The sequence below is a fragment of the Drosophila virilis genome, chromosome 3 (genome assembly GCF_030788295.1).
Source record: "Drosophila virilis strain 15010-1051.87 chromosome 3, Dvir_AGI_RSII-ME, whole genome shotgun sequence".
NCBI lineage: Eukaryota > Metazoa > Arthropoda > Insecta > Diptera > Drosophilidae > Drosophila > Drosophila virilis.
Window position 1 is genome coordinate 6,589,922 of NC_091545.1, and position 27,210 is coordinate 6,617,131.

The 27,210-nt window shown below is 43.1% G+C and overlaps 1 protein-coding gene across 2 annotated transcripts; it reads left to right on the forward strand.

Annotated features, from left to right (window-relative positions):
• Positions 1 to 4,025: 4,025 nt before the first annotated feature.
• On the forward strand, positions 4,026 to 27,001 carry ImpE1 (Ecdysone-inducible gene E1). 2 transcript variants are annotated; one of them, XM_070208512.1, is made up of 7 exons: positions 4,027 to 4,220; positions 7,542 to 7,837; positions 12,990 to 13,161; positions 13,400 to 13,531; positions 20,754 to 24,655; positions 25,492 to 26,038; positions 26,105 to 27,001. In XM_070208512.1, the coding sequence occupies exons 2-7, from the start codon at positions 7,739 to 7,741 to the stop codon at positions 26,173 to 26,175; spliced, it is 4,923 nt and encodes a 1,640-aa protein (XP_070064613.1). In that variant the 5' UTR covers positions 4,027 to 4,220; positions 7,542 to 7,738; the 3' UTR covers positions 26,176 to 27,001. The 2 variants fall into 2 exon arrangements, with proteins under 2 accessions (XP_015031116.1, XP_070064613.1); XM_015175630.3 differs by lacking the exons at positions 20,754 to 24,655; positions 25,492 to 26,038; positions 26,105 to 27,001 and having other exon boundaries at positions 4,026 to 4,220; positions 13,400 to 13,644.
• The last annotated feature ends 209 nt before the right edge of the window (positions 27,002 to 27,210 follow it).

The following is a 27,210-nucleotide window of genomic DNA, read 5'->3' on the forward strand; positions in this document are numbered from 1 at the left end:
GAATTGAGGCCAACTAATGGCTGCGGCTGGGGCTGCCTTTGCCATTGCCTTTGCCTTTGCCTGTGCGCTGCGTGGATTCTGCGAAACCGAAAATTATAATAACCAGTTTGAGGTTCTTTTATATAATTTGTGTAGCTTGTTTTTTGGCAAGCCGTTCAATGACCCAGCACTTAAAAGGGCCAAAATGCGGGCTGGCCACATGGATTACGCAGAATATCGTGAGGAGCCCGAAAAGGGAGCGTGCAGCAAGGTCGGCAGCAACAGGAGGAGATGGCGTAGGGGGCGTGTTGTTATCTGCCAGCGTTTGCCGGCGAAAGTTTTTCGGTTTTTGAAGCCAAAAAAGAAGCTGAGGAGCCAGAGGGAGGTAGAAAAAAGTCCATTTAGATTTAATGAGATATTGGGCCCAAGTCAAGTCGCGTCCGGCGTGGCCTTTCCTTTGGCACAGTAGCATATGAAAACTGCAATAAAGCAAATGCTTGACGCTTGTGGCCCATAACGAATGAACAGCAGCAGCAGCAGTAGCAGTCGCAGTCGCAGTCGCAGTCGCAGCAGTCGCAGCAGCTACACAAATGTATTTTTTTAAACAAAAATTCCAAAAGCAAATCCATTTTGTTCCGACTTTCATTTTGGAGCAGCAGCACACATATACACACTAGCACACTCGCACACACCTAGAGCAGACAAAAAGTGAGCCACAGTTGGCGGCAATCGCCGCACAGTTTGAAGACAATTGTATAAATGAAAGTTTAAGATCTCCATGGACTGTGTGTTATGTGTTTGTGGGGCAGGGCAAACGTGTGCGCCCCTCTATGATATGAGCTAACGGTGGCTCTGCTGCCACCGCCTGTGGCAGCGACGACAGGTTGTACACATTGCCGGCACTTGACCATGCCTCCACATACCCCCTCCATCCGCCCAACCCACCTTCCTGCTCTGCCGGCACAGACGCGGCACGTGTTGGCCGCCAATGAACAACAGAAAAGCAGCAGCAGCAAAAATAAAAATAAAATACAATTTTCAATTGTTTAGCAGCTGCTGCGGCGCATTTCTCCATTGCACTTTGATTCGATTTACTTTTGCTTTTCATTGTTAATAGTGCAATGAGGCGGAGGCGGCGGCGGCGTTGGAGTGGGCACCTAGCATATTGTTGTGTCTGTTAAGACTTTAATAACAATTTTATGGTTTTTAACGCAATTTTCTTTGTAGCCGCCCATTAAGTGCAGGCAGCATGAGCGGGACGAGATATCTGATCTGAGATGTGGCCGCCAAAATTAGCTACAAAGGGAATCAATAACTGCTAACTTTATAGAGTATATTTTCCTCGAGTCTTGTAATCATAATTTGCTAAATTCCACATGCAACTGTGAAAATTTGTTGGATACTTGTATAAAACTTTTAGTTTATTAATCTGCTCATTTTCTAAGATCTTTGTGCAAATGCAATGCTTCGTTTTCTTCTCTTACGATGCATAGATATGCATGCATGTGTATTTATTTGTATGCATGCATGTATTTGTGCATGCATGTCTGCATACATGTGTAAGCATTAATGCAGACTTTTGATTCGATTTTTTTTTCGATTTTTGTGAATGAAAGTCATATTCGTAAGCTTAAAGAGTGAAGAGGCGGGGACTGCAACGATGCAGGAAGGGAAGCTACAGAAAGAGAAGGAGGAAGAAACGGTGCTGGAGGAGTAGCAGGCAACGGTCCTTCTATGCGATTCTCAAGAATTCAAGTAGGCCCTGCAGTTGTGCATGAATTTTTAGTAAGAGAAGAGTTTAACAAGTGTGCTGGTGATCAATTAATATTAAGTTTGATCAGTATTTTAGTATATTTGTATTTGTGTATTATTGTTTGACATTGGTCTAATTTGCCCTTCTCATAACTCGGTCAAAAATCAACGGATTTTAACGAGATTTGGATTTTTCTTCATGGTTTTGCCTCTAGTTTCGTTTGAAATTTAAATCTGGCAACATATTTTTTGGTCGTAATTCATGTCCAAATCTGGCCCCCTAAAATCGGATATACGTCTTTCGGCGGTGTATGTATGTATGTATTCCTATATGTATATGTGCACATGCGCATTAGTTTCGCATGCTTTAAGTCTAACAACTGTTCTAATTAATTTGGTTTTGGTCTTTTAGCCATGGGCAATGTCTATCTCTCGCATACTTATAGATTACATGCGTGGCATTGCGAATTATTATTGAATACATATTTACATATTCGCTTGCATAAAAATAAGAATATATGTTAAGGCAATTCAGACCTGGGCGAGCACAGGTTTCCCCCTAGAGGATATATATTTAAAACCAATTTTATTTGATAGCATATTTCAATTAAAGTTCTCAATTTAAAGCGCTCTGGTCTTTCGCTAACGAGGGTGAATAATCGCCTTTAACGTGATGATTACTTGATTAATGAACCATGTTATTGATAAAGTGCGCCTACAAATTTAAATTTGGAAGTGGTTACAAATCATGAATATGCTTCAGTTATGCTTAATTATTTTGCATACGTATTCACAGTTCCCTCAACCCGGCATATAATAAAACTCAAGATCATTTCCCCATTTTTTACACAATCAGCGTCAATTATTGATTTATATATGTATATATGTATTTGGGTGCTGGCTGTGGGACAATCAAGTTTACGTCTTACGCCTTCCGGTGCTCAATATAAATCTTCAAATTAAGTTCTGTCTTGTTGTGTTATACGAAAAATTTAACCAAAATCGAAGCAATTTTTTTTTTTTAAGCAAGTTCGGAGAAAGAAAACGAAATCAGAAAAGATCAACGCTTTCAAGTGCCCACTTGGCACAATATAAAAAAAAGAAGATCTTTACGCTTCTTGTGCGAAGGCGATTTCTTTATGTATGTACGCGGGTAGTTCAAGAAGTTTTCGGTTGCGTGGGTTGAAATAAGTTAATATGCTCTAATTGTATATAAAATGGGGTAGTTTTTATAATAACAAGTTTTTCGACTCTTGCAAATTGATTAAATATCAAGCTTTCCTTTATATCATAATGTACTTTTTATATTTCGCCTTTTAAGAACAACTGTGACCACCCACTTGCCCAGTCAAAGCCCGACCAAATCAACTGTTTCTCCGCCAATTTCTTGGGTCAGACGCTTCTCGAAACGAACGCAAATGCGAAAATTACACCCCAAGCGACCAATTTAAAGCCATTAAATTATAATTTTAAATTTTAAAGAGCCTATAGAAACTGAACGGACTGACTGCCCAAGACAGAAGACACCCAAACGCATTATTCAATCAGCGCGAATGCTTTGTTTATTTTCGAAGTAGAATCGTTTCACGTTTTTTTTCTTTTTCCAGGCAGAGCTTAGTTAGCAGCACGCAGCTGAAGCGATTGCTCAACACTGGCGGAAGCAAACGAACAAAAAAAAACGGTTAATTTTGCACGAAAAGCGAAAAACTAAGAAATAAATAAAGTAGTTTTGAGTAGTAGGTGTATCTTCTAAGTTATGTGTTTGTGTGTGTGTGTGTGTACGCTACATTTATCTGCTTTAATCTGCGCTTGCAACTGTCCCCAACTGACACTCATAATTAAAGAAACAAATAAAGCACACAGCATAACAGACAACAACAACAACAACAACAGCAGCAGAAGCAGCCTCCGCAGTCGCTGCGTCCATATTAACATAGTGCAAGAAAATAAAAACAACAACAACAACGGCAGCGGCAGCGGCAGCGGCAGCAGCAGCGGCAGAGACAACGTCGACGACGACGACGGCACTTGTCGTGTCTGCGTCTGCGCAGCGTCGACATCGTCCACTTCGCAGACTTTGCAAAGCTTTCAGCTGCGGCTGCGCCAGCGCCAGCGCCCGCTGCTGCTGCCTTGACTCTGACTCTTTGCCTTGGCCCGTTGGCAAGCCGGAGCTTTTAAGCTGGCTTCGCTGTTGCTGTTGCTGTCGGCGTCGCTGCCGCTGCCGCCGTTGGTAACTTCTTCGTGTCTGCAAACGGCTGCTGTCTTAGTTCTTAAGTCCGTCGTTGGCGTGCTCCTCTTCAGTTCGTTGCTGACCAACGTAACGTGCGGACGTGCCAAGCTCGCCTCCAAAGAAAAAAGAAAGAGAAAAATTGAAAGAAACATACAAGAAAAAAAATACAGCAAAACGAGACAGCGTGTTTCAGTGTGTGCAGTTGTTGCTTTCGGCTACAACAAACACCAAAAATAATATACAAATTTAACATTTAATGGTAAAAATTACAAAAATATATAACATAAAATTCAGTGCGCGACGCGTGTGCAAAAAAATAAACTTGACAAATATTAAAAAAAAAAAAAACAAAACAAAAACAAAAATAGATATTTCAAAAATTAAAAATAATAATAATAATTAGGTCTAATGTGTTTTGTTGATCCTGCGACCCAAACAATATTCATCTGCCACGGCCAAAAGTTGTTTAAGAATTTCCTCAACTCGCCTGTGTTTATTTTTTACGGTCTCGATCTGCTAGAACGTCGCTTCAATGGGTTTTTTTTTTGTGTGTGTCTGTTTGGGGCTGTGGCGGCGTTGATTTTGTTCATGTCCAGCCACTGGCGTCCGGCAAGGAGCAGGGTGGGGGGCAGGGGACGCAGTTGTTTTGCGCTGTGTCCATGTCCGAGGCGCGGCCAGCGGCGACTGTAATTTCTGTCTTGCGCATTCTAAACACACACACACACACACACTCGAAAAAGCAAACAAACAAACAAACAAACAAACATGGAACGCAGTCAAGTGAAGACAGCGCAAGTTGAAGGCGCGGCCCAGGGGCTAACGGGCGGGCGGGCCCAGTCGGTCAGGCAGATGAAGACACTCCTGCCACGGCTAGTTTGGGAGCAGATGCAGATGCAGCAGCAGCCGTGCCACATGTGTTAGCATGCGCGCTCGCTCTAACACGCTGCGTCGCCATATTGGGCGCATAACGGTGCAAAAATCGCGCTGCTTTTTGCTTGCCACAGCTTCTGTGACTCTCCGAGCGTGTGTCTGTCTGTGTATGCATCTGTGTGTGTGTGTGTGCTTCTTTTTATGCTGCCAAGTTTATGTCCATGGCCGCTGCATTGATGACGACCCAGCGACCGATAGACCAACCGACACCGACGACCAAAGTGCGATCAAGCGAAAACCGCAAATAAAAAATGCAAGAAAAAAAACTGCAAAAAAATATATATATCGAAATAAAAAATGAGCAAGAAAAATGCATTCGCGAGCTGCATTCACATTTGCAACTCCATTTGCAGTTTTGCGGTTGTGCAGCCAAACACACACACGCACGCATACACACACACACACACACACAAACCCGGGCGCTGATCGATTGTGCGTGTCGCGGCGGACACATAAATTCTGCCAGCTGACACTTGGCTGCCGACACACAGGCTTAATCCTGGCACGGCTCCTGCGACTCTGACTGGGTCAACTGCGGCAATCAATCTCGCTGCCGGCGCGGCTGCAGCTGAGCTGATTGAATGTGGCAGCGCTGGCTGCGCCTCGACGAGCGCTTAACGCCCCTGCACTTGCACTTTGACCGCAATGCAAATAATCATCATTTGCAGGACTTGCTGAAAATAAACCGCTAGCAGCAAGCAGCAACAGCAACGTGACTACACTGAGCGAAATTTATGCTAGAGTTGGGCAGAGTCTAGATATTAGTAGAAAGATTTTGAAGAAAATCTTTGTTAATATGAACTGTTTATGTTGCGCTAGAGCTTAGAATGTTATATTAGCATGATCCTTGAGATTTTCGGGCTAATGAAGATTGAGGCTTTCTAACAAAAAACTAAAACAAACCTTTAAATATTTATATTTTAAATATGAACTAAAGAGTCTTTTTTTGCTTTATAATCAAGATATATTTCATAAACGGGACTCAGCTTTGGCCTAGCTGCTAGTTCACTTAATTTTCTCTTAGTTTCAATATAATATATTCTTGACTTGATAAATAGATAAATAATATAAAATTATATTTTTAAAAATATTCAGTTAATTCAGGGATCTTTTTTACGCAACTTTCCCAACTTTTCTAGTTGTCACAAATACATTTATTCTCGTCAAATTTAAATTCTTCTTTTTCTTGCCTGCAACCCTACAAAATATAGGATTATATTCACCAAAAATCATAAATATATATATATACACATAAAAAAGTGATTTTTTATCAAAAAAGGCTAGATAAAATAACCTTTTCTATATTTACGTGCGAACCTCTTCTATATATAAAATTAACTTCTGCAAATATATAAATACAAAAAGTTCAGAAAAAGCCTAGACAAATATTTCTAATTATTTTCAAAAATGTTAGGTTTATTCTTTAGTTAGAAAAAGATGAGTTCAAATACTTAAGCCTGTGCGAGTATAAACTATTAGAACCTTTTAATATACTCACAATAAAAAACTATTCAGAGAAGTTTAAGAAAAAAACTTACGAATAAAACTTTTATTGTACATATTTAAGAATTCTTCAATTTTCAAAGTCTTTTAATGCTTCACTCGCTCAGCTCGTAATAGGTTTTCAATACGATTTCTGATTGTGCAAAAATTCTTAAATTTTCAAAGAACATTAAAGCTTCAGTTGCTCAGACACAGAAAAAAAATGTTCAATACGATTTCTTATTGTGCATAGCGCTATAATTTACAAGAGCATTATTGGTCAATAGGTTATGGCTGTGCACCATCCACAGTTTCCGTGTGTTTGTTGTGCCTGTCCGTGTGTGTGTGTGCCCCGCTGTAAGGCATTAGCATAGACTGCAGTTTAATGGGCCACACAGACAACGTTGAATGTCCGATGCTCACTAATTTTTATGTGCACAGCTTGCGGCTATTGCCGCTGCTCCGAGTTTCAGCCCACTTTAAACGGAACTTCAAGTCGGGCAACGCCTTTAAGTTTTTAAGAGGTTTTTATTAAGTTATAAAAACGACAACAACAAGAGCTAAGATCTGGCTGAGAATCAGCCCAAATACAAACAAAATTGAATGCCGCATAACGGTTATGGAGCTGACAACGTTGTCGTCACATTCCCAAGCGCACATTGCAATAAAATTAGATTTTATAACTAAAAGAGAAAAAACCCAAAATTCCAACAACAACAAAAGAGTTCTATTAGCAATGAGAGGCAAAAAGACAAAGGTCGTCACAGCAAGTGAAAATAGCGACACACAAAAAAACAGAAGAGAACAAAAAAAAAGTAGGAAACAAAAACAATTATAGGCAGCCAGGTGTTAATTTCAAGTTCGTTGCCTAAGTCTTTCGTTTTTCCTCTACATTTTTTTTTTTCGTAAGTGGAGCGCACTGGCTGCGCCCATTGAATGCGAATGAGGGGCGTGCGAGCCGGCCGGCAAAACGCCATAAAAAAAAAAAAAAAACAAAATGAAACACATTCACATAGATGTTTTTATTATTTTATTATTATTATTTTTAATTTTGTTTTATTTTTTTGGAGAGCGCATTTTGCGCTTTGGTTTGCTTTTTTACACACGCATTCAACGTTTCGTTTGGCTTCGTTTCGTTTCGTTTCATTTCCGTTTTGACCCCGTCAAGTTCAAAGGTTGTGCCTGCAGCAGACATACACACGCAACTAAATAAACAAACAAACAAAAAAGACAACAACAACAACAGCAACAACAGCTAGCTGCATTTGACAACAAACACATAGCTGGAAAATTCTTCTTGGAAGCGAGCGCTCTGTGAGAGCAACAACAACAGCAACAACAGCAGCAGCAGCAGCAACAACAACAATGACAGCGACGCCGACGTCGACGTCGGCTGCGTCGAGAAAGCAACCTGCAAATAACGCGTTGCTCAGCGAAGCTTTTACGGTTAAGCGGCTTTTAGCGGTAAGTCTGCATGAACAAAGCTATAAACACTAATACACACACACACACACACACACACACACACACACACACACACACACACACACACACACACACACACACACACACACACACACACACACATGCATGCATGCACATACATTGGCATTGCGCCAGTGTTGACAAACATTTTGCAAATCCCATTGATCAGCGCAAACGAGGTTGCCACAATATTTAATTTTGTACATTTTTTTTTAAGTTTTTTAGTCGGGGGCGTTGCCAATGTGAACTGCTCCACAAACGCCAAACTCCAATTATTGTCAACCGATGCCATTGTTCGCCTAAGCATTGCCAGCATTAAGATATATGCGATACTTAGACATATATATGCATGTATATACATGTATTTATTCTGTATATGTATGTATATATATTTGTTTGTGCTTTTTGAACATTTTTGGCGTGGGTTGGGCATTTACTTTAACTTGACTTTGACTTTGATCGTGGGCCGTTGGCCAAGTTTTTCTTACAACTCGCTAAGTGACTGTCTCTCTGTCTGTGTGTGTGTGTGTGTGCGTGTTTGAGTGTGTGAAAGAGCTGTGAAGTCGGCCATTGGGTCAAACTGTGTCTGATAGATGGCTAGGCGTCGATGATGATGTTCTTCTGTCTCTACCTCTGTTTCCTACCTCTGCCACTGCCAGCTCCATGGCTGTTCTTATTGTTATTGCTCGCTCGGCAGGGAGTCGTCACTTGAGCACTGAATAATGTAGGCAAATTAATCTAATAAAAACGGTGGGAGATACACTTTTTATTTGGGCTTAGTCTTGGGAACTTGACGCTTCATGCACCAGTGGGCCTCTGTCTGATGTCGTTAGATGGCGATGGCTGGCACGCAACAGCTTTGAATTATTAAAGTCATAAATGTTGATGAAACTTTTTTGAGCACAAGAAATATGCATTAAATAAATATAGGCTGGGTTAAGGAATTTATTATAAAGTTAATATTTTATATGAAAGAGATTTCTTTTATGAAATCGAATAGGAAACTTTATTAAAATAACAAAATCTTTTAAAAATAAGGCGAAATATCCACAGTCAGGCTGCATCGTTCTTGAACACATTTTCTATATATTAATAATATTTTTTGATTTATTAAGTTTTCCTTTACATTTCGTTGTCCACATTTCCCTTTTTTCTTATTCATAAACAAAATAAACATATATATAAATCCAAAATTGCAGCTGAATTTGAACCTGCGACCTTTCTTTGGCACAAACACTTCCGTCCTGCCCAAACACCAACTACTAGAATCATTTTCAGCCTTAGCTAACTTTAATCAAGTGCAACTGTTAATCATTGTGCAATTCTTTTAGTTTATCAGCACTGGAAAAGTTTCCATACATTTTCCACACACATTTTTCCGCCAGCGCCAAAACGCAAGCGTAACAAATTATTTATCTCCATTTCCTTGTTTGTTTTGTTCTTATCTCTCTCTCTCTCTTTCTCTCTGGTTCTCTGGCGGCCTGTTTTGGCCAGCCTGCAACCGCTTCACCTGCACTGCAACCGCAGCCTTGCCTCCCCTCCCCCCTCAGATCGGCAGCAGTGCTGCGGCCAAAGGTCAGCAGACAGGCTGGCGCCCGACGATCATTAAACAACAACAAAAAAAGAACCATATACGAAAAGAACTAAAAAAAAATGTACGAAAGTAATTTGTAAAACACGAAAAATGATTTGCTTTTTTCCACTCTGTTTTTCTTGTGTGTGTGTGTGTGTGTGTGTGTGTGTGTGCTTCTTCTGCTTGGTCCTGTTGCTGTTCTTTTACGATGCTGCGCGTAAATTACGAGTGCCGCCTGGACCTGGGCGTTCGGGCCACTTCTTCATTAGCGCAACGGGCATTGTAAAAATTGCAAAGTTGCCGTAAACAAAATATAAATCAACCGCGACAGCTCCCCCCTCCCGCTAGCTCCACAACCAGTTCGCGCTGATGAATGATGTGCGTGCCGAAGGCAGGTGCAAATATTTCATACATTTTGTCTTTTTCGGGGCTATTTAGACGCAGCTTTTGGTGCCACTTGAAAGTTGCCTGCCACCAAGACAACAAAAGCGTCTGGCAATGAAAGTAACTTGCCCGCTTAATGGGTCAACCTGCCACACAGAGACGCAGAGAGAACGAGCGAGGGAGAAGGGGGAGAGAGAGAGAGAGGGGGGGGGGGGGGGGGCAGGCAGGCAGTTTGTGTAGAAGCAGAATCGTTCATATGATGGCCACTCTAATGGGCCAACAACAATGATCACATTCTCTGCTCGTGCTTAAAAGCCACTCGAAAGCATAATTAAACAATTTTTTATTGACTTTTTCTTCTTCTTCTTTTTTTTCTCTTTATATACACATAGAGAGATATATTGATGCTGTGTATTGAGAATGGCACTGAGACTCTGTCTCTTTCGATAGTTTGGGCCTGTTGCCTGTTTCCATTCTTTTCAGCTCGTATACAAATTGCTGCCGTTACCGCTGCTGCTGATGCTATTGAGTGTTTTGTTATGAGCCCACGTTTAGTTTTGCGGCGACAACAACAACAACAACAACAACAGCGGCAGCAACAGCAACAAAAATCCAATTGGAAATAAGTAGAAATTGTGGTTGTTAAGTGATTGTGGCAAAAGTGCCTGGCTCCCAATTCTAACTGTAAACATATATACGTATGTATATATTCATGTTTTTCTAGGAAAAAAAAATTGCATTTGAAATTACATAAGTGTAACCGGCATATAATAGATTTTTATATTAGCTCATTTATGGTTTTATGTGCAGACTTTAATTCAGCAAATCTTGGGTTAACTGAAAAGCTGCACTGATAAAAATAATCGACTATATCGTGCCTAAATCAGATCAGAAAATCTTAATTCAATTGAGCGTCTGCGTTGAAGAGAATTTAAATATCTGGCGCCTAAATCACAGCTTAATTTATTATTAATTTTTTTGAAAGCTGAGTTAAAACTTCATTAATTTGGCAAATCTTAAGTTTATTGAGCACATGCATGAATATTTTGAGCCTCGATCAGTTTTAAATAGAATTTTTAATATAAGCCCACTTCCAGTCTATGCTTTACTCTATATCTGAGGAAGGTAATTTGCCCAGATATGTCAAGACAACTTAAGAACTGCGGAACGCATCGAATCAACAGAAGCTGAACACAAATTTATGTGTCCTACAGCTACTGCCTTAAAGCGTTACATATTTGATTGCAGCATCAGAATACCCGCTGCATTGGGTATAAAAATATCTTTGTAATCAACATAAACATCAATTTATTGGCATAAACAAAAAGTGCGCAACTTGCGTCATTTGCCACGAAGCTGCATTCAGGTTCGACTTCTTTTTCCAACTGTAAACTTACATCTAAACAACAACAACAACAACAACAACGAGAACAACAACAACGGGCAGAACTTGGCTTGCGTGCTTGTGTTAGCAATTGGAATTCTTATTGGTATAGAGTTTGAGCCGGCGACCTGTCGCCCCCCTCACCCTCCGTTTCTTTGGATATCTATTTCAATTTAATGCTGTCATTGAATTTTATGCCTCAGCAAATTCAAGTTGCAAATTAAAATACATAATTACACAAATCAGACGGCGCAGTAAGGTTTTGTTTTTTTTGTTTCTTTTCGGTATATTATCTAGTTAGAGTATGCAAATAGATGAAGTTACCTAACTTTTGCTGAGGTAACAAGCGAGTAGTGTGGCGAGGGGAGCGAGGTTTTACCTAGCAGCTAGTTGGCATAATTAATGGCGTGTGGCGCTTAACACGAGTGCATTGTACTCTGTGCCATAAACAGATACACAGACAGGGTTCTAGCCGAAAAGATACAAAGCTATAGAACTGTATCTTGTGTTTTGTCGAGTACCCTTTGTGTTTAATTATAGAGACAGAAAGAGAGTGGGGCAGAGAAGGGTAGAGAGGCTAGAGGGAGAGCGAGCCCAAAAGGGGCCCGTTTTCAGATCTGCAGTCTCGAGTCTGAGAGCTGGGCGTGTGTTGTGTTCAGGCAACTGTTAATTTTGTTTTACAACCTGAGCTTGTATCTCTTTGTAGCATCTATAACGTGTTCGTCTACTTATCTGGCTAACTGTCAGTTACAAACGCTCGTAACACACCTCACACACCTGTCTCTGTCTGTATGTGTGTGTGTGTGTGCAGCTCTTCATTCATAAAAAAAAGGCAGCTGCCTCTCGTATTGTATCTTTTATATTTGTATCTCGTGCGATTTTCGACTACACAAATTAATTATATGTGCTAGCTGTTGCTGTTGCTTTTGCTGTTGTTTATGGCCAAGACTTTTGGCTAACGGCAGTTTCGTGTGCTCAAACAATTAGCTGGCCGCTGCGCAAATGCCCGCCAGTGTTGGTAAATTCTTCGCGCTTTGCATGAGCTGTTCAAATTTTGCGCTTGGCTGCCAATTAAATTGTTGATTAACCATAATTCTTATATCATCTGCATTTGCTGCAATTATGTAAGATCTGTGAATTCAATCTTGGCCACGAGGCCAACAGACTCAGCCTCAGCTTGAGTCCGGCATAGAGCTCAAGTTCATATGGACTGTAAATGTGCCAGTGCATATAATTGTTGAAGATGAGTTTTTATGCACATAATGCGCCAATTTAGAAGGGGCTGAATGTAAGTACTGGAAACTATTAGATAATTGTGGAGCTAATAGTGTTGGCAACTATTGTGCATATAATAGTTTCCAGAACTTACATTATGCCCCTTCTTAAACATGGCATTTAGGCTTAGAAACTTGGCCTTAGATACAAGAAAATGTACCAAAAACACTTCATAAAAGTACGACTTATTGTTTGTTTTTTAAATATTACTTGTTTCGGATATACATGTATTTATATATATATGATTAAATCAGTTCTCTTATCAACAAACAACAAGGCATAAAAGAGATATAAACTATGCAAGCTGTCCTTTAAGTTTTTTTTCAAAAACCCTGCGCTAATCAGCAGCAGTCTTTGCTGGCCTTGAAACGTCAACTAGTTGAGAATTGCAAGCGTCTAGCAGCATGCTTTGAAGCAGTCCGTTTTCTGTTTGTCACATTATATTTAAATGAAACTTATGCACAACTTCTTACGCTTAATATTAAACTCATATATTTCTGGTTTTCGTTTTGCAGATTCTTGTTTTATTCACACTGCTGCACAGAGCTCAGGCCTTGGAGCTGGGCGACAAGTGCCAGCATGACATGGACTGCACAGATTTCATCAAGGGCAGCAGCTGCTCGGCGCTGGGCTACTGCGAGTGTGCGCCCTACTTTGTCCAATTGGACACCAAGCGCTGTTTGTCATGTAAGTTTTCGCCCAACTAGGCAAAGTCAATCTTTGAGTAACCCCCATTCGCAGCCGACAAAACAACGCATACCACGTTTTTTTTTTTTTTCTTACCATACCTTTTTTATTGGAAGTGTTGTCGTTGTTTGGCCAGCAAATAGAGGTGCCCAAGATGTTTGCTTATATGCAGAACCGTTAGCCCGCCCCCTCACTCACTCACCTCCCCTCCCTCTGCATCTCTCTCTTCACATTGCAGCTCAACTATTGGGCGGCGATTGCCAGCTGAGCGAGCAGTGCTCCATGAAAGTGGCTAACAGCAGCTGCCTGGACGGTGCCTGCCGCTGCGTCGAGGGATTCTTGCAATTCCGCAAGCACACATGTCTGGGACGTAAGTATCAGACAACTGTTGACCAATTGTGGCCCTAATTGCATGGAATTTTTCATAATTACAATTACATTAATAATATCATTCAACTCTTTGGTGTTTGGCAGAATTGCAATAAATGCTCAAAAAAAAAATAATAATAATAATAATAAGAAGAAGAAGAAAACAAGAATGGAACTTTGATTGCTTATCATATTTGTAGGGCCAACACGCAAGCTTCGTTCTGAAGAGCCACTCTTTAGTAATTGCATTTCCATCTGGAATCTGTATTTCGTTTTTTTTTTGCTTTTTACTCGATCTGCTTAAGCATGTCTCATTTCATTCATTTCCGTTGATTGTTTGCCGTTCGTTAACACTTCTATAACAATTTTCCTTTCTGTTGCCGCCACTTGACACAAACAATTAACAACATGGCCATAACAACAACAGCTACACAACAATAACATGCGACAACAAACACACAACAACAACAACAATTGCTACTCATGGGCTAACAAGACAATCGTGTCACTAATTATACGCATAATTGGTTAATTTTCCAAGAAGCTCATAACGAAGCAAAAGCCGCCTGAAATCTCGGCTCAAACGAAACAAAAAGACGTTAGATGAGCACTTGAAATTGATGTAAATCTTGAGTTTCATTTCGAATTCTTGAACGCGTCGTCAAGAGCTGTTGAGATTTCAAGTTTATCGGAAAAAGTGATTAACATATTAATTGTTGCTTAGCTTAGGTGAAATTTTCGAGATTATCATAATATTATGATTAGCTCATTGTAAGATGGCATTATCAGATTAGAATGTTGAATAAATTGCCTTTTGTTAGATAGAAAATGGGAATTATTTTGGCATTAGTTGGTAAAATGTTAAAAATGTGCACTCATTTATTTTTATCTACAAGCGAAGTCTGATCTATAATTGCATTCCAACTACAAAGACTTGTTACAATTTATACTTTTGCGGAATGCATATTACTAACAATGTCTAGGTTCATAAACAGATTGGCATTCAGATTAAATTCCCATATAAGCTACCAGAGGTTGTAACTAGAACAGTAGACACAATTATTGGCAGTCCAAAGTATATCAATATGTTTTTAAGTTAGTTATAATTAAAATAGGTGAAGCTGAAACTGTTGACAAGAACAAGATTGATGGATATTAAAAAAACGAGCTGCAATCAGTTGCAGTTACATAAAGTTTACATAAATCCAGGCTAAATAATAATCAGATATAGGATATACTATTATAATGCTGGAATACTGAGCTTCAAATACTTTTGCGCTGCACACATCATAACTCGAGGCTTTTAAGAAGCCTCACCATTCATTCATTTCATTCATCACCATTCAGAGCTATTCATTAGCCAACTTTATGTTCCATAAAAATCAAAATTGAGCTTGCCTTAAAGCACATTTGCGCCAAAATAACAGTCCATTCCAAATAAACAACAGCTAGACTCTCGAGCTAATAAGAATTATTCAAATTAGATCAACAAGTGTGATTCAGGCATTAGCCAAATGCCAGCTTAGCCCAGACAAAGAGCAAAGACCTATTCATGGGAGATGGTCTGGTGTGATCTGGCCATTAGTTAAATGCGCGTTCCATTAGTTGTTTGTTTTAACGTACTGAGATCGGCTGCTATGCGAGCTGCTCCGATTGGGATCAATGCTTGGGCTCGCATTTCCCGCCGTGTTGGCACATTGGCGCCTAATGGCGTTAATCTGATTAGAATGTTCGGTCGAGCGGAGAACGGCGAGCGGAGCGCGTCAGCTGGCCGACTTGCGGTACATTTGTTTGCCCTGCCGCTTAGCAGGCACGACAAAGACCTCGACTGGGACTGGGACTGCTACTGAGACGGGGGACTGGGTCTGGCAGCGAACTGTAACAGCAGTCGGAGCAGCAGTTCGTGTCTATGCCATTCACCTGTTGCATACGACTGCTGCGACTGCGGCTGGCGACATAATTATACAGCATTTAAATGCGCTCAATGCAAATGCTGACGCCCAGTGGGCGTGGCACAGCAGCTGGCAACTGGCAACTGGCTTTAATATTTAATTAAAATAATTTTAATGACATGTGGTCAGGTCGACTGCAGCTAGATCTGCGGCTGCCAGTTGCATGCCATTTATGAGATACTTTCACCAAAAAAAAAAAAAAAAACCCAACAACAATAAAGAAAGCAAAATGCACAGCCAAGTGAGGAGCAGAACCTTTCACCAGGCACTTAAATCTGGCCAGGTCCTGTGACAGCAGCCTCTGCTTTTCTCGATTTCTATCTGCATCTCTCCCTCTCTCTGTTTCTCTCACTGTGCGACAGTTTTACATGCCTAATTGCCTGACTGTAGCTGCTTTTGTAATTAAATTGCACTGATTATGTGAAAAGAAAGCCAGCGACACGGCCACAGGCCAAAGAAAGTCCAATTAGCGTAGCAGCCAGCTCCAGAACTCCGGCTCCGACTGCAGCTGGAGCCAAGAATTCGCTGCAACTGCAACTGGAGTTGACAAACTTGGCGGGGCCAACGTTCACTCGAGTCTCTGCGCTTCGGTCTGCCCCTCTTGGGTCAAGTTGAGCAAGTGCTGTGCCAGATTTGGAGCTGTGCAGGCTTTCGCTGTTGTCGCCAGGCCAGGCCACTTGTTCCAGTTTCCCATGCACCTTAACCCAAGCAAAGCTCAAAGCCCAAGCCCATTTCGGGATTTCGTGTGTCTTTTAACGAACCAAACCAGCTACCAGCTACCAGCTCCCAGCTGCAGCTCGAGCGCTCTTTATGAGTTATGCACACATATGACAATGTGCGGCCCGTCCAGCTCCAACGGAGGAAAAAGTATGCCAGCTCGGGCAAATAGTGCACAGATATATCCAGACGGTAAACAACACACACACCTCGCCATCACGAAGACGTAAACGTAGCCGAAGACAAGCAACAAAAAACAAGCAAAAACAGAGCTCAAGAAATTTTGAGATTGAGATCTCACAGCGTTGATTTGCATACAAAAGTTGCAGCAAAAGTGAAGCCAATGTTGATCAAAATGAATCACTTGACCGGCATCGCTTAAATAACTGCACTTCTTGTTTCTCTGATGTTCTTTCTTTTTATTAAAGCCAAAAAATACGCTGATATCTAAACGATGAATACGAAAGTCGACAAATTTGTGCGTCTGGCAAGTGTTAAGCGTTGCCAGAGGCATTTCAGGGCAACTGTTGACCAGTGCTGTAAAAAATTAGGAACTTTCAAATATGGTTAAATAGATTTACAAGGATAGAGAGACAAGCTATTATATCTTGAAGTTGAGTCCCTCTCAAAAGTTTTTTTAGTTTCTGGCGTAAAATAAATTGAAATATTCTAGGCTTTGTCTAAAACAGGTTTGGAGCACAGTTAAAAAGTACTTTTAGCGCTGCCAGCCTTTAAAATAGAACATAAGTGAACAATATTAGCCAACACTGGCAACGGAACCAGTTCCATGTCATCCACTTTCCGTAATTCCATGAATCACCACACTTGAATCAAATGAGTCAACAATATTAATATATTCAAAATATTCAACAAAAAAATCTTCTCTATTCAATGAAATTTTCGATTAATGTCAAATTTACAACATAACTTGAAATCGGCTAATTATGCAAATTCTTTTTCATTCAAACACAATAGCTAACAACAAAAATCCTCTCACTTTTCTAAACACAAATTAAAGTCTTTAGCTTCGACTTAAATACGCAAATTTAGTTGGTCAGCATAAAACACTTTCCATCGAGAAAAAAAATTCCATTTCATTTCGTTTGACCACTTTTGGTCTCAAAAAAAATATATATATATAAAATAATAATAATCATAATAAGAAGAAATAAAAACCATATACAAAAAAAAGCCGACAATAGTACAACTGTGTTAATTTGCGCTATGGGGGAAATGGCATTTGAGTGACCATTTGGACGAATTGCGCCAGAAGCTAAATTGCATGCAAATTATGTGGAACAGTTTCGTAGCCAGAGCCAGAGCCAGAGCCAGAGTCGGAGCCAGAGACCAGTTTCTGGTTCCACTCAGTTGCCCCCACTTCCTGAAGAAATGCCATAACAATAAAAAGCAGCAAAAAATAGAAAGAGAGAAAAAAAAAAAACTATATGAAAAACATAGAAAAGAAAATGCATAATTGTGGGCCACACGGAGAAAGAGGTGACGGAAAGATTGGCAATCGCACTTGACAAACAACTCCAGAGCTCCAACTCCAAACGAAACCGAATACCAAATGCAAATGGCTGCAATTAATTAGAAATAGTGTTTCGGAAGCCGTAGTTTTTTTTCTCCTTTGCTTTCTTATGGCCAATTCGCAATGAAAGTTGGCAGCGAAAATTAACATAAATTGAGTTATTAAAGCCGCAGGAATGCGACGCAATTGGCTGCCAAATGTGGTTGCTGCAAGCACCAAAAGAGAAGTCACTGGTTCTGACTAACGCCTCAAATTGACTTCCTGCCTTGAGGTTTAGCTCGGTTCGGTTTCACAGCAATTAATCTAGGTAGGAAAATTTATAAAATGTTCATTAACAACTCAATTTTAAATTCTGATCTGAACCTTGCGCTGAGTGTTCCTTAAAATTGGTTTCTTTTCAACCAAAACACTTTTGATAAAAAAAATATCGTTCCACATTAAAATATTAATTTGAATTCCGGCTACGAACCGGTTCATTTCATTTGGCTTGACACAGTTTCAGTGCCAATGAAATTTATGCTGATTTTGATGAAATGAATTATTGTTTCTCTTATGATGATGAGCAGTAGCGGGCGCTCTGCCGCAACTGCAACGGCAAACGGCAAGCTGCATGCGGCAGCATCAGCTGCGATTCGAGGCGAAACACATTTTCACACGCGCCGCCGCTGGCAGCCGTAATCGAAGTGGGTTACCAGATGCAGTCGTGCCGCATTCGCATGCAACCTGTCACACCGGTGCGCCAGTCTCTGTAGAGATAGGGCGAGGGGGGACTGCTAAGTGGCCATGGCATTGCCTCAGCTTATCGATCAGTGCACAGAGGCGTCGTCATAGTTGCCCGGGTGGGCTGCCATTGTTGGCCACAGCCTGGGCGCCTATAAAAGTGAAAGACCTAGGTCTATGGCACTGGCTGCTCGCTCGGCTCGGCTACATATATTGGTGTCAAACTGCAGCGAGACACGTTGGGAGCCGGGCCAAAGTCAGAGTCAGAGACAGAGTCAGATGCTGCAGCTTTGAATTTGAGTTGGGAGCAAAGCGTCAGCGTTCGTTAAGTATACGCCATGTAGTATGCGCCTTTTAAGTGCATAGGCCAACCGGTTCCACCAAATGGCAGGCTGCAAATGCTGCAAATACCTTTGTGAAAAGCCGACAACGTTTGACTCTTTGTCAGCTGCCTGCCCCCAGCAAAAAAAGGAAAATAACCCACACTCCTAGCTCAAAATGCAAGCTCCCGCGGGAAATTCGTGGCGAGTTATGTTCTTTTTTCTAATTTTTTTTTTTTTTTTTTTTTTTTTGGGAAGCAAAAATGCTGGCGCTGCGCCGCAGTAACTATTACTTTTCACAGTCACAAGTACCTAACCGTTATCAAGTCTGTAGTGCTTGTCACGTGCTCTACGCTACACTGTGACTTTGCGGCAGTCACGCTTTTTGATAGCTTCATTACATGCACTGCCGCACTTCAATCAGCCACATATTTATTTATGAAAGTCACTCGCACTCGAAATACTCAACGATCCACAGTTTAAGCAGCATTTCTTAGCCAGTCGAACGTTTAATTTATCCGCATGTTAAGTAAAATAACAGCTTCATGATAACATCGAGCGTCACTTAACAAATAAATAGTTTTCGCATGTTAACTGTAACTGTTTGGCATATGGGAATGGATGCACAGCGTTGCCACTTTGCAAAAGCAGTGCTGCCAACTGTGGCTTCAATAGAAAAACCGCTGAATTTAATTTTAAAGTAGCTAAAAATAGCTAACAATGAGTAATAAACAGATTCTTGGATTCTATTTCCTTACTGACGCTCTCTGAAAACAGCCGAATTTGGCTGGAAAAAGGCCGAATTACCAACACTAATGTCAATCAGATTCTTAACACTGTCCCAATTTCCATTTGCAATGAAATGAAAAATGAATTGGTAAATTTATCCTCCTGTTAGCTACCTTAAGCCTTACAATGAGCATTTAAAAATGGCCTTAGCTTGTGCTACTGTCGAAAATTTTACTATCTTAAATGCTTGGCACATAATCATGAATAAACTCCACCCATTTACCAGCATCTGCACCTGATACGACAAAATCTCGACTGGTTTAGTCACAGCCATTTACAAGTCAGAGTCACAGTTTTGCAATCACAGCTGCCATGGCTGCCTCAGCTCAGCGGCTTGCCATGGCAATGAAAATTGGGGCGCCTCGCTGGCTCTGGCTGGCAGCTAACTGCATTCTCTGAGCCCGTCTGAGCTCAGCTTGGCTGAGACAATGCGCAGCCAGACGCAGCCCTAAGGGCAATGCTGAGTGTTGTGTGCAGGTGCAGTTGCAGTTGCAGTTGCTGCTGCTGCTGCTGCTGCCAGTTGCTGCCAGTTGCAGTCGCTTTGGCGAACTGCCACGCCAAAAGTCAAAGCGAAACAAGTGAAAACAAGTTGAGCGCCTGCAGCAACGCCGGAAAGTGGGTCAGAGCCACAGAGAGCAGTCGGAAGAGTTGCTGCTGGGAGTCGCTAAGCAGCTAGCTGAAATTCAGGCAGGCAGGCAGGCCAGTTATGCGCAGTAGCCGGACCGCACCATATCGGGCGGGCGGGCGCTTAAGCTGTGGAATGTGCCGCGCATGATGAGCAGGGTGCACATGAGCCATGGGGGGGAAATGGCAACTCGATAGAGAATGGCAACTAGGAGAGGGAGGGTATGGGAGAGCGGGTTGGGGCTGAGCCATGGGCGACGTCATCAGCGATGCGTCGTTGTTGATGCAGTTGACGGTTATTAGGCATGTCGAAGGCGGGCTAATGCCTTCCAGATTGTTGCCATAATACGCGTTGTTGTCGGTTGTTGTTCTGTTCACATTGCTGTTGCTGTTCTGGTTGATGATGATGATGGGTTTTTAATATGCATTTGGTGGCTGATGCACCATTTACGGTTAGTTTAATAACAGAACGTGCAGACCCCAAGCCCCAAAGCGGGCCATGCGAATCTCGTTCTCCATCTGCTTCTCCCAACAAGCTCTCTAACTATTTGCCCTCTCTTCCTCTTGCAGCGGCTCATCCTGGCGCCGTTTGCTATAGCCATGCCCATTGTCAAATGTTTGATACGCGCACCCATTGCGATTTCCTGATACCCAATCTCTTTGGACGCTGCCAGTGCACGGCGCCAACGCGCATGGTGGGTGGACTTTGTGTGGCACCAGCAACGGAAGAAACCCCAGCACCAGCAGAGGAGCAGCCCATTGAGAAAGCCTCGACGACAACAACGACAACAACGCCTGCGCCCACAACAAGACGCACAACGCCAACGACGACAACAACCAGAAGAACAACAACAACAACGACAACAACAACAACAACTCCAGCGCCCACAACAACGCGAACAACTTCCGCGCCCGCCATGCTGCTGGAGGATGAGCTGCCCGCCAGCGTGGAGGAGCAAGCGCTGGAAGAGGACGACATGGACCCCGAGAAGTTAAGACCACAAATCATCGAAGTGGATAACGGCGAGAAAATCGATCTGGTCGATCATGCACATGAGGAAACAGAGCTAACCCAACAGCAGCTGCTGGAGGAAAATCAAGAGAAACAGGAAGCGGAACAGCAGCAGGTAGCAGAGCAAGAAAAGGAAACCGTGCAGGAGATAAATAATCCGAACAAGCCCGAACAAGTTCATGAATCGGCGCCCGAGCACGAACAACTACCGGCTGAGGCACCGCAAACCACGACGGGAGCTCAGCAGCTACTGACGCCCGCTGATGTGGCCACCGAAGCCATGGAGCACGCAGAGCAAGAGACTGAAGCAGCGCCTGCCTACGATTATCCCTACAAGATTGACGAGGAATACGTGGAGGAGCATGAGATCAAACCTGAAGCGGATCAGATGGAAACCGAGGCAGTGCCAGAGCCAGAACCAGAAGCGGAGGCGGAGCCGTCACCAGCAACTGCAACGCACAACGAGCCGGCTGCTGAGGAGGAGTTTGAAGCATCGGGCGCACAAGAAATTGCACCACAGGCCTCAGACGATACCATGAAATTCGATTATGAAACGGCCGGCGAGGGGGAGGAGCAACAGCACCAACAACAGCAACACGATGAGCTGGAGCCTCCAATTGAAGCAGTGCCCATTGAGAAAGACGAGGAGAACAACAGCGAGACGGATAGCACTCAGAATAATCAACAGCTAGAGGATGAGAAGGAGTCGTCGACGGGCGAAGCGGCAGCTGCAGCTGCTGGTGATGATGATTTGATAGCTGTGTCGGAAATTGAAAGTGCGACAAATGTGCCCAAGGAGACGCTGCCAGAGAACGTGGAGCAGGAGGAGGTGGAACAATCGGGCGATCATGAGATTGAGACGGAGACAGAGCTGGCGCCCCAGGCACAAGCAGAACCAGAGGAGGCGGAAACACAGGCGGAGCCACAGCAAGTGGACGTTCCAGCAGCTAATGATGAAGTCGAAGAAGCGCCAGCCAAGCCGGCAGATGAGGCAGATGAGCAGCAGGCGGCACCGGAAGAAACGGTGCCAACCGAAACAGAAGCAACCGAAATTGAGGAGCCAACGAAATTAGAGGACAGCGAAAGCCAAGCAGAGCCAATTGTTGGGGTGAAAGAGCCAGAGCTGGAAATGGAAAATCAAGTGGAAGAGGAGCAACAGAAACCCGAACCAACAGTAGCTGAGCCAGAAGCTGATGCTGAAGCCGCAGAAGTCGAGTTGGCAACCGAAACCGCGCCCGAGCTCGAGAATGCGGCTGAAATCGAGACGCAAAAAGAGGCAGAGCAGCAGACTGAGACAGAGACTGAGACTGAGACTGAGACGGAGACGGTGTCAGAGCTGGAGACTGAAACTGATCAGGCAGAACAAAGCGCCGACATCAAGCCGACAAGTGGCGAAGATGATTTAAATGAAGCCAATCAATTAAATCAAGAGCAAATCGCGGAGCAGCAACCAGCCGAAGACGAAGTGGACCGAACAACCGAACAGCAGCAAATCAATGAGGAGCAGGGGGAACAGAATGTGCAACATGATCTGGATGAGGAGACGGTGGAGAACCAGACGGAGACTGTGCACCAGCCAGCCGAGGTGGAAGCAATCAGCGAAGCGCAACACGAAGAATTGACTTACCCAACAAATGATGATGAATTGGCGCCAGAGCAGACCACAGAGCAGGTGGCCGAAGAGCAGCAACAGGAGGCGGAGGAGGAGGAGGAGGAACAGCAGGCGGAGGCAACGACTGAACGAACGGCAGCTGAACCAGAAATCTTGACAGCAGAGTCTGAACTAAATGCAAATGCAATTAAGACGCCCGAAGTGTCGGAAACAATTGCAGAGAAACAGCCCGAGGCGACGGTAGAGTCAGAGGCAGAGGCGGAGCAGTCGGACAACATTGCTAATGATGAGGTGTCGCATGTGGATGAAGTTGAGGCGTTGCCAGAGCCGGAGCTTATGGAGACCCATGCTAATGCTGTTGAAGGTGCGGCCGACACGGGCATCGAAATAACGCCAGCGGCATTGCCAATTAACCAAGATGAGCTACAGGAAACCAACACCGAAGCTTTGAAGGAAACCGAACTCAATGCGGAGACAGCGACGGAGGTGGCGGCGGAAACTGTCACCGCCGAGCACAGTGAAAGTGGAGAGTTAGATGAAACGGAAATGGACAAAAATGAAAATGATAATATCATACAAGGAGCGGAGCCAAATGTGGAACAACAGCCAATCAAGGCCACTGAGCCCGCACCTTCTACAGCTGAGCAGACCGAACAGACCAATCTGGAAGCCGAGCAGACGCTGGACTACACCAGCAACGAGCAGCTAAAGGAGCATAGCCTGGACCAAGAGCAGCAGCCACTCGAGACGGTTCAAGCTGAGTCTGTGACAGCTGAGGCCGAAACGGAAATTGCAGCCACCCAAACGCCAGAGCTGGCCGCCGAGGTGCCCATTGTCAGCGAGGAGCAGAACACGGATGACTTCAAGGAGAGTGAAAGCATTGCGGGCATACTGAACGATCTTATGCTGGAGGGCGACAGCACAGTGCCACCCGTACCATTTGGACAACAGCCTGGCCAAACCATGCACATGCCCGATGAACACGTACAGCATCAGCAGCAGCAGCAGCTCGATGAGGCCGAGGTGCCAAACATACCCGATCTGTTGGCGGAGGCGGACGAGCTGCATGAGCAGCAGGAACAGCCAGAGCAGCAGGAGCAACACGAAGATGAAGCTGTTACAGAATTATCCAGCAAGGAGCTAGATGAAAAGCTAATAACCTTCTATCCCGAGATGCCGTCAGAGCAGGAAGCCAGCACAGCCGCAGCTGAACAGACAGAAGAACCAGAGTCGAGCACTCCTGAAGCCGAAGCTGAACCGGAACGCACGCTGTCCCCTGATGAGCTGCCTTTTGACCTAATCGACAACTCTGGCCCTATTAGGCTGCAGGAGCTCGAATCGGACAGTCTGATACTAGAGTCAACCACCTTGGATACGCTGCTTGATCAGAACAATCACATTGAGGATGCAAATGCTGCGCCCGCTGCCAGCCATACGCACGAGGAGGCCACGCCCAATCCCGCTGACATTGTAGAGATCACCACGCAAACGATGCTCGGCTTGGCCAGTCGTGTCACACTCATGGAGCCCGCTGCGCCGGTGGTCACCACCCTAAAGCCCCTCATGACCGCAGAGGAGGCAACACCGCAACCAGCTGAGATTCCAGTCGTACCCGTCGCCGCGCTGCCCCTGTTGAGCGGCAAGCCGGGCTCCGAGCTGCGCAAGCGTGTCGATCTTGGCCTGGAAGCCATCTCGCTGGGTCTGCCCTGCGCCAGCGATCGTCAATGCCAGCTGTCCGATCCACATACGGTGTGCAATGCACGCGGCGTTTGCGACTGCGCAACGGCAAGCGGCGAACAGGGACAATGCAGCGCAGAACGCACAGGTTGCAGTCCCGGCACCTTCCAGGTAGGCTTGCACGAGATTCCTTTTTCAAAAATAAACTTAAGCTAAAGTAGGCACATCTCCAAGTAATTTAACTTGTTTTAGCCCGTTTCTTATATTGTTTCACATGGTAAATTAACCTGTACCTAAATTTACCAGCACCATGTACTATTTACGGTTGTGAAATGTACCTTTGTTGGAAAAATTCGTGAGGCTAATCCCTTCGAAATTTGAAGAACACTCATTTTTTTCACTATAATATATTCACACGGTTTAATTACCTTTTCACTAAAATTCCAAGTAAAGCTAACCATTTTCTTGTAACATGTACCATAGATGGAAAAGGTAACAAAGTACAGGCATTAAATGACTCCATTTTACCAATGCTAAATTATTTTTGCGATGATTAAGTCATACGAAAAATGTATCGTGTACTCAAAATTACAAGCAACATGTACTATTTTCTATTAAAATGTACCAAGGATGAAAAATGTATCAAAGTGTACCACTGCATATTCAAAAATTAACTTCTTTTTCTATGATTTAGTCACACGAAAATTTGGATAGAAAATGTACCATAGTATACTATTTAATATATTAATATTGAATTAATTGAGAAGTACATTTTCGATTACATTTTTGATGAATTCAATGGTTCAATTTCCTAGCTTCAACATATACACGAAAAATAACCGTACTCAAAAATTGTTTATAACCAAGAATATGCACTTTATAGCTGTTTGGTACACTTATATCAAGCTTACTTGCAAGGAAAACACCTAATGAAGTACACTAACTGTGTGAATCTGTCCCCTTCAAGTATCAAGTTTTATGCTAACCGTTCTCTTAACGCATTGCAGTGCCGCTCGAGTGGCGTGTGCATCTCGTGGTTCTTTGTGTGCGACGGTCGCGCCGATTGCAATGACGACTCGGACGAGGAGTGCACTCACAATGCGCGTCTCAATCAGACCTGCCCGGCGGAGGCGTTCCGCTGTGAGCGCAGCGGTCGCTGCATCTCACGTGCAGCGCTCTGCGACGGACGCAAACAGTGTCCACATGGCGAGGATGAGCTGGGCTGCGATGGAAACCAGAGGGGCGGCAACAGCTGTCCGGCGCACACGTTCCGCTGTAAGAGCGGCGAGTGCCTGCCGGAGTACGAGTACTGCAATGCGATTGTCTCCTGCAAGGATGGCAGCGATGAGCCACCGCATCTGTGCGGCTCCCGGTCCATGCCCAATCTATTCATGCGTCTAATTGAGGCTGGCGGCCTGCTGGCCAGCAGGAACGACCCGGACGCCTATTGCCCGCACCGCTGCAGCAACGGACTGTGCCGCTCCACGGCGATTGTGTGCTCCGGACGCGATGGCTGCGGCGATGGCACCGACGAGCAAACCTGCGCCGTCTGTCGTAAGTTTGAGCCCCCAGCCTGATGCCCACAATCGATTTAATTTGTATTATTTTTCCCACTTGCAGGCTGCCCGGCGCCCAAGGCTGCCAGCCTGCCCGCCTATTTGGCTAGACATCGCCCCATGCCGCTGTGGTAATACGATCTACAATCGATTTGCAACTGCAACACTGTTTCACAACACTATTTCGTGCACTTTACCCACACTGTCAATTTGCCAATTATGTGCACCAATTGAAATATTTGATTTTTGCATTAGCATTTAAGTCGATTTAACGCTATTTATTTATTTATTTATTTATTATTTTGTTTGACTGCGCCAGCCACGCCCAATTGCCACCTTGCTAGCAAGGGATGCACAAACATCCTTTGACCCAGCGATGCTGACAATTGTGCGCCCTATGCGCGATCTAACCAATACTCCCGCTAACCCATACTCCCTTCACACAATCCCAAACTTCATATCGACAAGCTATACCCATTATTCACACACACACACACACACACACTATTTATTCTACTCATATACCCATTGAACTATTTATTTATGCCTACTTTTTAATACCCTACAGAAAAAAATTCTTCATTCGCTTAGCTTAGTTTTATAAAATTATCTAATTTATTTAAATTATGGCCAGGCAAAAAAAAAAAAAACAACGAGAACAGAAAAAAAATCAACAAAAACAATTGATGCATTTTTATAATAAATTAATTTGTTTGTAAATAAGTTAACAAATTGCTTGATGTACATGATAAATGGCTATAAAATGAAATTGTAAGGCATAATGTACCAATATCGAGACCCCTATTCACTATATCTCTATATATACACATATAGTGTGGGACCGTCACGACGGTTTGCCCAGATTTTCATCAAGTCAAAACGCATCAGAACAAAATAAACCATTTAAGAGAACATAAAATGCATGAATTAAATAATAATAAAACAATTAAAAACGAACACAACTTATTTTTAAAATAAAAAATGTCAAAAAATTTTAGAAAGCATTTGTTTAATTATTTAGCAAAATGATAAGATTTAAATATCTTTAAGGCAAAATTATTTACGACAACGTCCGACTTTCGATAGATAAAGACAAGCTTTCAATATGTAGGGTATATGTAGAGTATTCGTAGTATCGAAAAATAAAATTACATTGCTTGACTTTGACAA